We start from the raw sequence: 16,452 nt of genomic DNA on the forward strand, positions 1-16,452 counted from the left end.
AAAACCAAAATATACAAAAATAATGGATGGAGTATAATAATAATAATAATCTTCTTAATTATAGGGATCAGAATTTTGGACTAAACGACTTGGCAGCAATTCAAGATGTTAGAAATGAATTCAGTTTGCAGGACATTAATGAAGACACGACCTCAACTTTTAAAGAGAAAGGTAAGTGAGGTTTGAGTTTTGTTCGTTGGATTTACTGTAGATTGTGCAATACACATTTTTGACGAGCACATTTAGATAGTTCGGTTATTTTATTTCATTTTAGTCAGAAATAGAACTTCCCATTACAAACTAGCATCAAAGGATCTACATGACAACAATTCTACTTGATATGCTAGAATTTATTTATTTTTATTTTAAAAGCTAGAGACAGACTTTCTAGAGACACATTTCCTCACAACTACTTGTCAATATGGTAAATTTTGACCACGACGGAGAGACTCACCTACAATTGGTGAACACTAATATTACTCAATAAGCATGCCATGCTATACCTTTCATAATTAGGTATACCGTAGAAAAGTATCTAATTCAGGGAACTGAATCTAATTCAGGGAACTGAACAGACTCAAGGCTGTCGTGGAAGTTTTTGAAGATTTTTTTCAGACCAAAGAGTTAAGTTCCTTCCAAAAACATCATATTTTTTATAAGCATCTCCCACCATACTCAGGTTTTTCCAGGTGGTAAGGTCCTGCCGTTTTGAGTCAGTTCTTCACGAAAATTATTACAAGATCAATGTTGAAACTGCTTCGTTCACATAATATGGAAAATGGACAAAATTCATGTTAAATTTCTAGTAATAAATTGATGGAAGATAGGCCAACTACATGTCTACAAGTATGTGCCCACGAAGAGCAAACAGTTAATTATGTTCGCTTCCTACTTCCTCCAACAAAGTTGCAAATCTCAAAGAAACCCATCCTATCCACAATCTCGCCGTGTGGTAGCATCTGCAAAATGGAAACAAATCGACGAATAGCTTAAAGATGTCCGTAATGAAATTTTATTACAAACGCAAATGTCTTGTTAGCGGAAGGAAGAAGAAAGTTAACCATATGCAAGTTTGTGTCCATAAAAGGGTATAATAACAATTTGTTTCAGCACAAAATGACTCGGCAATTTTCCCGGAGAATGTTCGATGATAATTGAATTTTCTTGTTTTCCCCTAATTTAATGCCGCCTCATTCTTGTGACTTTGTTTCTACTCTTCGCATGCAATAGTATCTGTATCGCAACTTTATCCGGACCACGGGGTTAATTAATTGCAAAACGAAAATAACGTTGAACTGCATTTGTTAACGTGGGATGGATAGAGTGGGCCCTGCATCTCGAATGCACGCTTCGCAGATGCAATGTTAAGGCCGCTTGCTACAGTTTTTTCCACTCACCTTCGGCAGGTATTTGAATGTTGACCATTTGAAGGCAGTTCGCGCACAGTTACTTTCACAGATGCATACATTTTAAGTGCAGATTGTATGTTTTATGGTCATTTGATAACCCGTTTCTTGTAATAATGAAAGAGGTGAAATTCTTCTCAGTCCGTTGAACTTTTCTTTCAAAGATGTGGTTTGAAAATTTTTAGATCAATTTGCCGTGCATTGGTTAATCAACATTGAAAAGCATTCAACTTGGTCTAGGCAATTATTGTATGTTGATTAGTTTGTGTTTATTACTTTTGGCTTTCAAAGTAGATATAAATTCAATTCTAAGGTCAATGTTAGTTGTTAGGGGACATATTCCCAGAATCTGAACATTAACTTTGTAATACGGCGGCAATGTAGCCCACTTAAACTTATTCTGGAAAATATCCTTCTGCTAGAAAACTAATGAATATTATTAGGTACCCAAAAAGTAAAAATTTAAATTCTCAATTCCATCCGAAAAGGGGTTGTGGATGTTAAGAGGGTAAAGTGGTAGGTCTTCTCCTTTCTAGGCCATAAGATTAACGTTACGGCATACCTCAAAAAGAGTCTTTGATATCATGATTGTGAAATGCAAATTTTCAATCATTCACCTGGAGTGGAAAAGGATGCAGATAGTATGAAGAAGAGGGAGGCCCATCTTTCTAACTTTCTCCCTCCCTTAAAAATTGAGGTTTATGCTTATTGACAAGGCAATTATTACTTTTATTATAAGGGAATCTGGAGAGGGGAACCGCCTTTGAAGAGCCATAGTTGTTTAAGAGGTCGAACTCCGCAGTTTTGAGACATTCTTGGAAAGAAATGATTCTCGCTTCTCCCTTCCTTCCCATTTTGAAACGCTGTAACTGTAAGGGGGGTGGGAGGGGTTGATCCTATGAGTTTCATCGGGGTTTTCCACACATAAAATTGGCACTCCCTCCAGAGAAAGCGATTAAAATTCAATTTTTTTTACTACATAATAACAGTTATGCATTCGATAAAATAACTCTTATAAATGTTTAATTAAGTTTACAGCGGTCATATTGATTTTGAAAGCGAGTCGAATAATAAAAGAGCTGAAAAAATACTAGCTAAACTTCGGATGGTTTATTAAATGAGATAAATTTCTCTTTGTTTGCTCCCAATGATAGCCGTTTCTATTTCAGCAACATTTGTATTAGGCCTAGCGATCAAAAGTCATGAGAGGCTCGTCAGCGGGCTGGATCATCCTTAACTATACGGATTAAGTGACTCGCGCATTTTGTGAAGCTTTTTATGTCATATGAATCACGACGGAGTGGGGGGGATCATCTCGTTTTTGCCATCAATATTATCCAAATATAGTGTAGAATACTTGGGCATTTACCGGCCCGAGTGAATTCGCTAAAATGGTGTAAATTGAAGCCAAGGAGCACCAATTGAATTTCCATGACTTTTTTGAAGAAATGGAAGGTTTGTGGACTAAACATAGCAGTCAAAATTCTAACTGAAAAATTAGAGGCTAGTATCATTGAACACTCCCAGAATCCCAATCAGCGCTGTGATGTATCGTTTTGATGCCACAAACTCCAAAGATAATGACTGCTGTGGTAAGATCAAGGGGTAGAGTCCAATCGGCTTGGATTTTTAGAGGCAGCGTGTACCATTCACAATGGAATGTAGCTCTTCCACCCTGAAGCTAAAGGTCACTCTAAGTTCCTTCAAGAATCCTTAATCTGTGTCCGTAGGCTGGTTCCAGGTAGAGCTGGCAAATCTCAAAGAGGGTGCCTGCGAGTTTCTCCGCTTCTTCGCGGTTTCGGCAACGCGAATTGCAGCGTATGCCGTGCCTCGCGGGATGGTCTCCTATAGACCAGTGTCAGAGCAAACCGCCGTAATCTTGTATGTATTTGCACGAATCTGGCACAAGAGCTCTCGCTATTGAATTTTGTTATATGCGGCCCAAATTCTCCTTGACTTGGCACAGAGGGTGAGCCTCTGCCATTAGAGGTCTGCAGCTGCTAAATAGTTCATGTAGATTCCACCCTTGACAGTCACCAGCGGAACACAGACTGTGCGAAACGAAGGACTACCAATAACAAGGCCTAGCCAGTCCATCAACCCGCTCGTTCCCGTCTATGTTCCTGAAACCCGGATGAGGGTGACCTGAGCGTGCAACCCAGACCTCCGCGCATTGCTACGCTGCTCTACCAGTCTGGAGGATATCGACGCTGAGTACAAAGCCTTAATGACCGATTGCCTGTCAATCAGAATGACTATGTTGCGCTTGGGGATTAGATCATGTGGCAACCATCTACTGGCCTGTACTTCTGCTTGGAATATATAGGCAAATCCTGGGAGACCCGTACAACTCGAGAAAATTCGCGCACCGACTCCACAGACTATCTTTGATCTCTCGGGGAAAAATATTGTGTCGTAGCCTTGCAACACGCCGCCGGTCTTCCACTCTGTCCTGACTGAAAAGTCCGCAGTAAAGTTTGACTTGCGTATGGTATAGTCTGCGCGAAATGCCTAGAGCTCCTGAGATACTTTTTCCAGGATGTAACCATGGGCCTAGGGCTTCGCTGTCACACATCTGGACTTTTGCAGTCTGGTAGCACTGCACGCTACACTGTACTTAATGGGGAGGTTTAGTGGGACGAGGTGTAGACACACATTGAGAGCATCTGCCGGATAAAGCCCCGGGAGCACCTGCACGTGCGATTTTTTGAATTCTATTAAGCCTCATTCTATTGTACTTTTCGCTCAGCGTCTACCACTATAAAATATAACCGTTTATTAGGATGGGACGTACGTTTTTTTTCGTACATCCAAAGAACCATTCTCGACTAGAGGTCCTATTTGCTTCCAAAGCTCCTCTTACGGGCATGGAAGGCTATACAGGCTTTCTTAGCCCTCAGTTCTATGTTCTATCCCCAATTTTGCTTTGGATCCATGATTACACTCAGATACTTGTCATTGGAGGAAAGAACCAATGTTTGTTCATTTAGCTTAAGGAGGTGGAATTCGGGTGCCCTTGTCTTAGTGGTAAATAGCATCAGTTCCGTTTTGGTTGGATTTATGTCGAGTCTACATCTTGCAGACGACATCTCAGTGCTTCTTCCATGATATCACTCATAATGGAGGGAAACATTCATATATCGCCAAGTCGTCGGCATACACCACAACCTTCACTCCGCTCCTGACCAATATCTGTAAAACTTCGTCCATCACTATTAGCCAGAGCATCGGAGAAATAGCGCCACCTCAGAGGCTGATTTGCCGAAAGCCCTTCACGGATTCATGGACGCGCCTGCCCGCTTTCGGTATGAAAACCACAAGCAACGTTTCCCTTTCTTGCTGTTTTTTTATAGCATCGCAGGCATTATGCCATCTTGGCGGGGAAGCTATTTATAGCTCAGCCGACTTTATTATCGGTTATTATCGATTTCATAGTCTTATACGACTGAACGGCTGCATACCTTCCAAGCAAGGCTCTGATTCGCAGTCCGCCGCGCTGGTGGGTAAGTGCGTCTGAAACTGGAGCTCCAAGATTTTACCAGAAGATTCAGTCCAGTAGTCTTCCAAATACTAAGGAAAGATAGGCTCCCATGTTTCTTGAACAGAATCTTACTGAGCCTCGCAGATTCTCTGGTGCTTTTAATGTTCAGACAATAGTTTAAGCAGGACCGTCTCATGGGAGTCTTAATGGCCTTCTTCAGGTAATTCTTGTATGGTTGCCAATTGTTGTGCCTGTAGCAAATGTGGAAGATTTCCCTGGCCAGATTCCTTCCTTGAGAGATTCTAATTTCACCACGGCAATAATGTCTTCCTGCTGTATTTAACAGGGCGCGAGACCTTAAAGGCGGTTTCAAATCCAGTTTCCAGATCTCCGACCCTAAACCTTCTGCCGTGCATATTTTACCAGTTTGTTGTTGATAACTTGACCCAACTTCTTCCAGTCGATCCTACTGGGGTCTTTGAAAGGGTTGGAGATCTCTGCGGCAAATCTAGACTGAAACTGTTATTTATTTGTGTTTAAAACAAAGTCAAAAAATGACTCACCTGTTTCGTTGATTTCTGAGCTGTTCTACAGCCTACTACTTGCATTAGCGCCGCTTGCTGCTTTGCTGCAATGGTGAAGATCAATTGTTGTAGTTCTTCTGGTGGTGCTGATTTGTCGTCAGTCGGTTCGGTTCCGCCTGCTCCAGTTTAAATAAGATTGAGTTCGAACACACAAAAGCGTACAAACTCTTCCTGGCGAGTATATATGCACTAGGGCTGTTACGATCAGAGTCTCTTGTTCTGTGCAATAAAATATAATATTGGCTTTCGAGCCTTTTGATGGTTCGGTCGCCTCCAAACCAGATCTCTTATAGTTTCGGATTTATCTGCGCGACCCTCAGCATGATCTGCTTGCGGAGGAGGTTTGTCAACATCCGTCGGATGGTCGATCTTCACTTTTTTCAACAGTTCGTTGGCAGGGTCGACAGGCGCTCTCCGTTTACACGGCTGTTCGCCTGGTTCCTCTTCCTTGATAGCCTTTACCACGGAAAATCCGGGGTTTTTGAAAGCACAAGGGTTGGACAAACCTATACTTATCCTTGCAAATCTTTCGCAACCAGTTGGCAGCGACCGGTCTTCTCGCCGTATGGGATAACTTTGAGACTTACGCCCTTCCAGGCGTCTCTGATCTTAGCGACGCATGGACGGAGAAAGCCCCTGGAGAGTTAATCCTCGCGTGTTGTAACGTGGAACCCACGGACCATCTGAGAGGAATTGAAGCAGGGGATGAATCCGATGTGTTCACCTTTGGCGTCCAGGAGATGACTGCCTGTCCTCAATGTTGGCCCATACCGTCAGTACTAGTTTGCCACTAACAGTATTTCCATCCGCCAGCGCCAAAATTAAGTGACTCTAGGCTAATTCGCTGAAAGGTTTCGCAGTTCATGGATCGTCGGCCAGCGGCTGGTTCTTGCATGCGCAAGTTGCTTTAAATCGATTGCTTTTGGACGGGATGGGCTTCGCTTTTTGCTGGTCACATAGACGTTTGCTGTTATATTCTTCAATAATCGCCTGATATTTAACAAAGCCTTTTCCTCCCGCTCGTCGCGAGTACCGGTCTCCTTATTCTTCGGAATCTTGCTGAATCTGGCCTTCTGGTACTGGCTCTTGGGCAGGACTTCAGTAGATCTTCGCGTCTTATCCACTTTCTGGTGATCGATATTCTTGACAGCTCTTGCTTTTGAAGGGGCCCTGGACGGCGACGGTTTCGGGGTACTATGGCTGGTACTATGTATAGCGGTGCTTCGGCTGGCAGCGACTGTACAATCCTCGACGGCCACTGTCTCTTGAGTGGATGTCAGCACCTCATCCTCCGATGACATGCCTGGTATCATCACCTCTTCTCCTACCGTTCATCCTACGTATTTTTTATTGAATCCAGATCTCGGTCCCAGCAGTATTCCGGGAAAATATCGACTACAACTAATCCAGCCACTAAGATTGGCTTGGGGTCCCATTAACACCTTTTCCAGTACAAAGAGGACTATCCCCGGGCTGGTGCTTTGGCTCATACCCTCGCCAGATACCCTTGCTCTGACACATGATTGGGGTAACTGTTATTTTTGGCTTTAATTATTCACAAATATCCTCCAAAGTTGTTCCAAATATGACAAGTATAATATCCAATTAATTCTTCTTACTAAAATAATCCCAAAACTTGAGAAGAATTTCCAAGGATGAATCCTTTAGCGAAATCTAAGTACAGTAAAGCTTATTATTGGGCATATATATGTATATTCAGTCAGCAAAGATAGTAACTTTAATACTTGATAGTATGTTGACAGAAATAGAGTCCATACTAAGTTAATCTTTTATTCGGACTCTATAGAATTTTCACTTCTACAAATTTCCCACTACCTCTCATCGGGGGTTTGCATCGAATTATGAGCCAAGCTTGCCCTATAAACTGTTTCATGTCGATGATATTTTCCTAGCGTCTCAAAGCAAAGCTGGTTAAGAGTGAAACAGGCATTACCATTGTCAGTGTCACTAGCCCGCTGAAGATTACGGTGGGTCCTTTGTGACCGAAATATCAACGACTATCTCCAATCACAAACTAACCGCAATGTCGTTTGCCCTTCGACTTTAACTGTTCCGAGTGTTGGAAGGCTTATAAGGACGGTAATGGAAACGGAGATATTGCATTGGATCAGTTACATAAGACGTTATTATACCATCCGAAATAAGGACGTCCCTAGTTAACATGGGTTCGCCCGAAAAGTGGTACGGTTAGATATTTTTTGTTAACGAGATTTCACTAACAAGATTAGCCTGAACATTGGAGTCGAAACAGCGATGATTTGGTACACTACGCGACAAGTTGAGATGCTTTCGGTTCTATCTGAACTAAGGTTCTGACTGAGAAAAGTGGCGAGTCTGATTTAAATCAAAGGCTAAACAACTCACAAACAAAAGATGTTCGGCTGATTTTTTATAAAGAATATTTGGGTACGTGTCTTTTTCTCAATTTCCATTGGATCATACAGCTTATTGAGCTGTAAGATTAAAACTCAAAAATCAATGGATTAGCAACTAAAATGGAACCGTGTATAGCACAGCAAATGATGTACCATTTACTGCTTTGTTTTCTATGCCATAGTCAAGTCCAAGTGTTAAGCACTCTAGACTAACAAAATGTACAAGAAGAAAGACGAAAGCCACGATGTTACCTCCATACAAGCAACTGAATTGTAACTATTCTTATCTATCACATCCAAATGCATAAATAGTACTCGTATGGCGTCCATGTTGCAATTTGAGAAATTTGAATTTTTGGGTATATGAAAATTGCCCAAGTGGAAAGTGTGCGGTCCACATACACAAATTTTTCGAGTGCTCCATTGCTTAACTATTTGTTTTCTACTCTCGATTATTTTTTCACTTTTCACGGAAGCAAATCCACTAAAGGTTATCCGCAATAATATCTCAAAATTGTTTCCGCTTGAGAGTGGGATGAGGCAAGAATTCGTTGTTACTTTTTAGGCTTATTTCAACAGAAAATGTAGGATGTTGGTGTATTTCTTATAAATTGACATAATTTTGAACTTTTTACTTTGAATTTGTTTGTCATAATTATTGTTTGTCAAACATGTTTTTGAACTGCCAATAAACATAGAACGAGATAATCCATTAGTAGAATGATACATGGTCATAGTGGTTTCTCTGTGACATGCCCTTCTAGGGTTTGCATAATCTATAAACTTACTCTCGCAATGTGCAGGGATTTGAAGTATAATGTTTAATTTGTGTGTGTATGTGCACATGCGCATTAAACTTCTCCAAAAGCGATGAATAAACCGCTAATAGCTTTCTATGCGCCAACTTGAAAGTGAAATGATACGTATTCACTTACGGTTCCATTACAATAGGAAGGTATCCATTTGAAGCTATTGTTAGATAATGTTTTCAAAAAGACCAATTTCAACACCAAAGTGAGCTGTACTTCCTAAAAAGTAAACAATTTAACGACTCCAAATGTCGAAAGTTGAATTGTTATTAGCACTTTGGCTCCTATTATATGAAGTTATTATACTTTAGGTTTCTGTAACGCGTTATTCAATCTGGAATTAAGGTGGCATTTCTGGTGAACATAATACTTGTTTAGCTAATCTCATTACGAGAAGAACGTGTACAACAAATACGGAAGACAATTGTAAGATTCCTGATGCAATCATGTAACTGTCCGAGGCAGCAAATTCGCAAAATCAGCATGAAATAATTTGGAAAATGATAGCGCGGAATTTAGGTTTCGTACGTTAATTATAAGTATGGACTTATTTTCGAGAACTCGGAGATTCCAAAGCAACTGCCAATTTTGATGCAATGGTTACAGAATGCGTGTCAATTGTGCCAGTGGATATCTCAACTGTATTTACGTATCGTAAGCAAAAATGCAACTTCACTATTGTTCACTATATTGCGAAGGCAGGGACTTGAAGATTCAATCGCCCCTCCATGCCACATTAATAAATATAATTAAATTATATCTAGAAAGTTTCATCAACATAAAATTATAATAATAATACTTTTTTGCACGTTGCTTGCTAGAACCTGCTCATCTCCGGGGCAGTGTTCTCTCTCATGTCACATCTATTAGAGGCCAGTTTCATGACTTAATAAATTGTTTGTTGCCAAAAGACAACCCGGCGAAGGTCAACTAGGGGGCAAAACTATCTTCAAGACCTAAATAAATGGAGATATTGGCTGTGAAGATCTACCCACAAACGATGTAGTTCCACTGAAGTGTCCAGTTAAAAGTGTAAGCTGTGCGAGCTTCATTTCAGTGCCTCTCACGTCTGCATCAAAGTTTACGGGTGTCCTTAATCCGATGCTCGAGAGCGCACCAGAACCTAAAATACAAAAAGGTATATCGCATGAAATTCAAATCAAAACTGACCCGAAGTTGAAAGTAGAAAAATAAAAAGTACCGGCTCGGTGGTCAGCCGAAAAATTCGAAACCCAATTCCTCAGTCAATCTCTTTCCTGCCTAAGGTTTTCAAGAGAAGCGGTCTTTGAGGTTCCCCTTCTCTATCATCCTTAGGCCATATATATGAAGTAACCACCTTGTTTTTAATTTGAATACTACGGAAGTTAGGGAGGAGTGGGAAATAAAACAAGTTGGGATACCGAAAGCTGAAGGCTGCGGGTATAAAGGTTTTGTGTTAAACTTGTGTGAGAAATTTCCTATGTGTGTTTTTCCATTCGTACACAGTTAAAAATTCAAAATATCCCTTGATATATCCGCCCTTCACATGAATTCACTTTTTATAATGAAGACGTCATACACGTCCATAACTTTATCAATAATGCATTTCTTTCATACTTTCGAAAATTCTGCATTATATTACCACACTCGGGTAAATTCCTAAAATATAGTAATATACTATTATTGACGTTATTTGAACATCGGTTGGGGTATATTTTTAATAGGTGCACCATTGCGAAATTTTTCAAATTTTGGTTGTATAGATTTTGAGAACAAGACCTGTCACACCTTTCGGGCCATGACTCCCTTTTCCCTTTTTCCGATATCAGAAATAATATCAGTTCCGAAAAGTATCAATCATTTGATATTTGGTCATGACCATATTCTGTGAAAAAATGTTACATCTCCCTTTTGCGTGTATAGGGAACACCACCCCCCCCCCCCTTCGCCGTTTCCGAATAAATCGCGTGTGACAGACAAACAGACAGAATGACAGTCAGACAGACGTTGAATCGATTCTAATAAGGTATGCTTCCAACCTTGAAAAGGGATAAGAGAAAAATAAAATTTGAAATGGAAAAATATTATAAAAAATAAAAGCACATCTCGAGACACGCAGCATTCTGTCCGAGGAGCAGAAAGACTGTCGAGTAGGGTCAAGGGGTTGCAAAGAGCAGTTCAATATCGACTCCGTAGTTGTAGGACAGGCAACCAAAAGCCAAAGGAATTTGACAGCATCCCACACACCTGGCTAATCGATGTCCCACGTCTGTACCGTATATAAAGTTTTTGGCGACAATCATGGAAGGGTGGTACTTTGTCAGTGCGTTCATCTATGAGTTTCAATACATCACGAACACGAGGGAGTGGCTTCACTGAGTCTTCTTTTGTTTTGTATGGCACTGTGCATAATTTAGTAACCATGAAAGGAGGTTTCATGGCTGCTAAATAATGCTAGAGGGCATGATTTTGCAACCAAATATGCCGGCCCAGTGCGAAGTGGTGACCTCCACATCCAAGCTATGACCAATACATAAAAATACCTAGGAAATCTGCAAGGAACCCATGTTCGAGCTGGTGATCTGAGGGATGTTATGCTGTCCGAATTTCTGGGACGTGTGAAGTATATACTGAAATCGCATCTCCGGGAAAAAATAAAATAAGTGCGTTAAATGTGTTCGCTATCCCTTCACTGGCTTATGCATTCGGAATACTGCCGTGGACCAAAACCATTCTGGAAAATATCCAGCGACGGATACGGACTACTATGTCCACATTCTAAACGTATCACTCAAATTCGGCCGTGGAGAACCTGCCTGGTGATATCAGAGGCAGGGACGTGGTTGACGTTCCAGCACAATGTCATCGCCAAAGCGACTCGCCATGTGCTTATTTTTACACCATAGCGCTGGCGAATTGCGGATCAAATTGAAGGATCAATCTTTCAATCCTCTGAGTGGGGTCAAGTCAGACCAGGAGGGAATAGATAAATGGAAGTCGAATGCAACACCCGGTAAACATGTGTATTGCATTTGGTAGCCATTTGCCGATTTGCATTTGTCGAAAGATGGCAGCGTGTGGGAAGCTCTTTACAAAGACGGAGGGATTTATGCGTGCCATTCAGGACGGCTTGGTCGCCACCAGAGCCTATAAAAAGTTCATAGTGAAATAGCGAGTGGAGAACGAAGAGCGCAGAGTGTGTGGCTCACCGTTAGAGACGTTGGACAATTATAGCGTCTGTGCAATGCACGAGAAGACATAACGCTGTATGAAAAGTGATTCAAATCTTGCATGTGCTGATCACGGAAATATATCCAGTTTACCGATATAAGCCAGGTGGTGGTCGATAGTTGTGCTTACAGCTTGTATTGGAACAAAAAAATTCTAAAAAATCGCCCCATACTACACAACAAGTCTGACGTGCTGTTAGTTGACAAGATGTGATGCTGCCATAATAGCAACATTGAACGGAAATGTGTGGAGAAGGAGCCATTGGTTCGGGGGAATCAAGAGAATTTTCCGTTTCGAGAAAGTGGTTGCATTTCCCTTAATATTGTTAGCTGCGGGTAGCGTACCCAAATCCTTCATGGCTTCCCTTGATGTCATGAGACTTTCATTTAGTCTGGCTTAATTCATTCTGCAAACATGTTGATGTTGCGGGGGGTCCCTGGTGGATTCTCCCATTAACCTATTATCAGCGACCATCACTAGAGCCCCTGTATATCTTAAGTAGGTAGAATCGTCTAAGCCTAAATGCTTGGCATTTATTGCTAGTATTAGATAAAATCCGACATCTGTCGAAATTGTGACAATAAAAAAAAATTTTGGTTACTTTCTTCGCAGCTCTAAAGGTTAGTTCATATCACGATTTACATTTGCAGAGGATAAGTCATTATGATTGCCGTTATATCCATCGCTTCTCTGTAATAATTCGTCCCGAAATAAATTGCCAATCCTAAAGATTATGCTTTTTTATTACTATGGGCAATTGGATACTTTTTTGATATTTTTTTTTTTGAGAATTCTACATAGATTATTTTATTTTTTGTGACAATGTCATTGCTAAATGCTATGAATTGAAGGTTAGTTACTAGGGGCTACGGGCAGTTAACTTCTCATTACTTCGTCAAAATTTTTATCCAATTTTCTCTTACTTTCATTCGAATTTCGATTAAATCACAAAATGACAACAATGCAAAAGATAGATCTTCTCCCCTGTTGTTCTCTAACTACTTCCCTGTTCAACTTCCCCAGAAATGATCTTTTTCGATAATTATGAAAAATTTGGAATATTAGAACTTGAAAAACTGAAGAATTTAAATAAGCAGTCTCTCCTGTTAATCTGCGAGAAACATAGCTCCTCAAAAATGTTTTTCTCTCTCCCAATCAATTGTCAAAGGACAAACAGGAAGCGCCAACAGTATTTTTCTGGAGCCCTGCCTTTGTTCAGCCGTTCCGCAGGAATATCTACATGCTGTAATGATTCTAGTAGAGTAAGGAGATCCAGTAGATCCCTTGAGTGGCCGATAACGACCTAGAGGGCAGAGCTATCCCAAAAAAACTAAACAATTTGGCAAAATTTGACCGTGAAGGTCCGCCCACGAAGATTGCAGCTCTATCAAAGCTCTCGGTCGACACGTTCTTGCACGCCTCTGTGCTAGCCAGGCTCGGGAATGTGGGGGGGTCCTTTGAGCGCTTTGATCCCTCACGCTTCATTACTAAAAATAACGTGTCTTTACCGGTGCGTGGGTCCGCACCGGATTTTAAAATCGAATTTTACGTAAGAATTCGCGACGGCCTATCGAATAAAACCAGAACGCGAGCTAAATTGGAAAATAAAAAAAAAAACGGCTCGACCGCGCGCGTGGAGCCGTTTGTCTCCGGACCCGAGTGCCGCGATCAAGTATTGGAAAATCTACGACGGATCACCTTCCCGATTGCCGTCCCCTCCGCCTTAGATCTTGAACGAGGCGCGGCCGGTGAGGTTCCCACCCTTCCTCGACATCCTCCGGCCAGTTATTCTTTTAGAGGATGTCCCTTTTGTAAGAATTCCGCGGGAGTAAGGAGGAACTAAGGGGAGGGAGTCCTCAAACTACTTCCGATTATTCCAACATTATTTATACAATTCCGTAAGATTTATTATAAACACCTCAAGTAAAAATAAAAATAAACAGTGGTTCAAATTCAGAAGAAATAAAAAAAAAAGAAAATACTAAAACAAATAAAAAAAATAAATAAAAAATAAAAAGAAAGTAAAATAAAAAAAAAGGAAATTCAAACAATTACTCACTCTAGTCGTCACGCCGAGCTCGGTTGGCGGCTGGTGTACAAGTCTAAAAAAAAACCAAAATTTTATCAAGAATATGACTAAACAATGTACATGCATGTATCAATAGCACTTAGCGTAGGTCATGCAAGTAGCAGCTTTGGCCGTTGTGCATGCTCTGTGTCCTTTTACGTCAACAGTGATGATATACACGAAATATTGAATGCATAAAAATCTGATCGCTATTTATGTCACAGGACATCATCAATATCTAACGCACTGAATTTTTTATTCTTGTGTAAAGTGCTTGCATAATTTTAGATTTGTTCTAATTTATATGACACACATTTCCCGTTAGAGCATTAATAAAAGAGTAAAATTCACTGGAATATTAATTCTATTCGTTTTCTACTTTCGCCTTAATTCAATTACAAATTAGGCATAAATCCAGGTTTCTATCACTCACTTTCTTATTTGCCCCTTCTGTTTATAATCCACTTAACTTTCAAAATATTTTTATCGAAACAAGCACTCTACTAAACTTCACTTTCTTTTTCGCTTCGTCTCCTCCACTCCAAACGAAAAGACTCCCTTCGTGCTCTTCCTCCGTTGCTCCTCCAATCTTTCCACTTCCTCGTTTTCTTTTTCTCCGACTTCTCCCAATCTTGTCACCTCCTTGCTCCTTCAACTTGTCTACCTACTCTCTTTCTTTTTCTCCAACTTCTCCAAATCTTTTTGTCTTCTTGTTGCTCCCTCCACTTGTCCACCTCCTTCAACGCCAAATCCAAAACTCCCAGTTATTTTTCTGTGCACCGTTTCCCTCACCAAGTAACATTCTCCTCGTTCTCTCTTCGTGCACCGCTTCTATTCCCGCTACATAGCCTTTCTCACTCGCTAGGCAATGTTGCGGCAACATGCGCATGCGCCTGCGGATGCGGCAAATCATTCCCCTCCTGTCAAGATCAATTCGCTTGAATACATTGAATAATGTGCAATCTGCGGCGAACTTTAAGGCAATTGCACACTATTAAATGCATTGTTTAAGCAAATTAATTAAGAAAGAGCCGAATGAAATTCCGCTCCCGTCGCGCAGCCGCGGTCACTACAGGGCAGCTGGGTTTTCGAGACCCGCTCGAGGAAAGAAAGCTGAAGACCAGTGAGGGCCTCACTGCTGATAGCGGCTGGGTGTTGGCGGTTACGAGGAAAGGTAGACCGAGATCCAAACCCACATTAGGCCTTGAGGTCCTTCGCGTGAGCGATGCCCAGGTTACGACCCTCCATGTCCTCCAGCTCGTATTGAACCGTTCCGACTCGACCGATGACCTTCGCCTTCACGAACTTCCGATCCAATTTGGCATTATATCGTTTTGCTGCACTGCTTAAGTTGAAGAGCCGCTTATACACGATATCTCCGACCTGAAATTCACGAGCTCGGGATCGCAAGTTGTAACCCCTTTCCTGTGTCTCTCTTGCCTGGAGGATTCGCCCTTGAACCTCTGCTCTCAGAATAGCAAGTTTATCCTGAGAACAGATCTCCAAGGTCGCATCAGGTAAGGCGTTCAGGCGTCGTAAAAGGGCGTAGGTACTCCCATGGGTGACCATGCTTTGCCCAAAAACGACGTGATAGGGTGATGTCCCTATCGAGACGTGTTTCGCTGAACGCAAGGCACAGTTGATGGATGACAACTTGTTATCCCAATCTCTTTGATCAGGACCGATATAAGCGCGTATAGCAGCCAACAGTGAGCGATTTACTCGCTCCGAGGCGTTTGCCTGCGGGGAGTATAAAGCGGTGTAAATGTGTTGAATGCCATACTGGTTCAGAAGATCGTTGAAAGCCACGGATTTGAACTGTACCCCATTGTCAGATGTGATCGACTCAGGGATTCCAAACACATGAAAGATTCTCTGCTCCAAGTATTCGGTCAGCACGTTTGCGGTAAACCGTTTAATCGGCTCCACAAATGAAAACTTTGAGAGAGAATCGAGAACGACTATTGCTCCGATATTTCCGGCGCGAGATCTGGGGTATGGGCCGATCAAATCGATATACAAACGTTGAAATACCCGATCGGAGATGAGCGCTTTTCCCATTAGAGGTTGGAGCGTTTGGTTGGGAGCTTTTGACGTCTTGCACGTTTCACAATTGCGGATATAGTCCTTGACCTGTGAAACCATTTTAGGCCAATAAAACCACAACCGCAGTCTACCCAAGGTTTTACCAACCCCCCCATGTGCACTCAAAGGATGATCATGGGCACGGGTGATCACCTCCATCGTCAGCTCCTCCGGAATCCAAAGCTTCCAAGCCTGTTGTTCCTGCATCTCATCTCCTGAAGCATGATTGGTTCGTTTGTATACCAATCCATCGCATACCTGCAGATCAGGGAGTTTGTTGGAATTCTCCCTAATACGCTCTATTAATTGCAAATAGTTCGCAGACCGAAAATGTGGTGAATTAAAATCCACGTCTGCGTTGTTCCCACTTCTCTCCAAAGCATCCACCTCCGCTGGTGAATACATGCGAGATA

At 41.6% G+C, this 16,452-nt stretch overlaps 1 protein-coding gene across 3 annotated transcripts in view; it reads left to right on the forward strand.

The window, feature by feature from the left end:
* Positions 1-16,452, forward strand: part of LOC119646134 — a 106,951-nt gene that overhangs the window by 57,324 nt on the left and 33,175 nt on the right. For all 3 annotated transcript variants that reach the window (XM_038046485.1, XM_038046484.1, XM_038046486.1), the window contains exon 4: positions 65-171. In XM_038046485.1, the coding sequence (XP_037902413.1) occupies positions 65-171 (107 nt within the window). The remainder of the gene's footprint in view (positions 1-64; positions 172-16,452) is intronic.

The sequence above is a fragment of the Hermetia illucens genome, chromosome 1, assembly GCF_905115235.1.
Source record: "Hermetia illucens chromosome 1, iHerIll2.2.curated.20191125, whole genome shotgun sequence".
Classification (NCBI taxonomy): domain Eukaryota; kingdom Metazoa; phylum Arthropoda; class Insecta; order Diptera; family Stratiomyidae; genus Hermetia; species Hermetia illucens.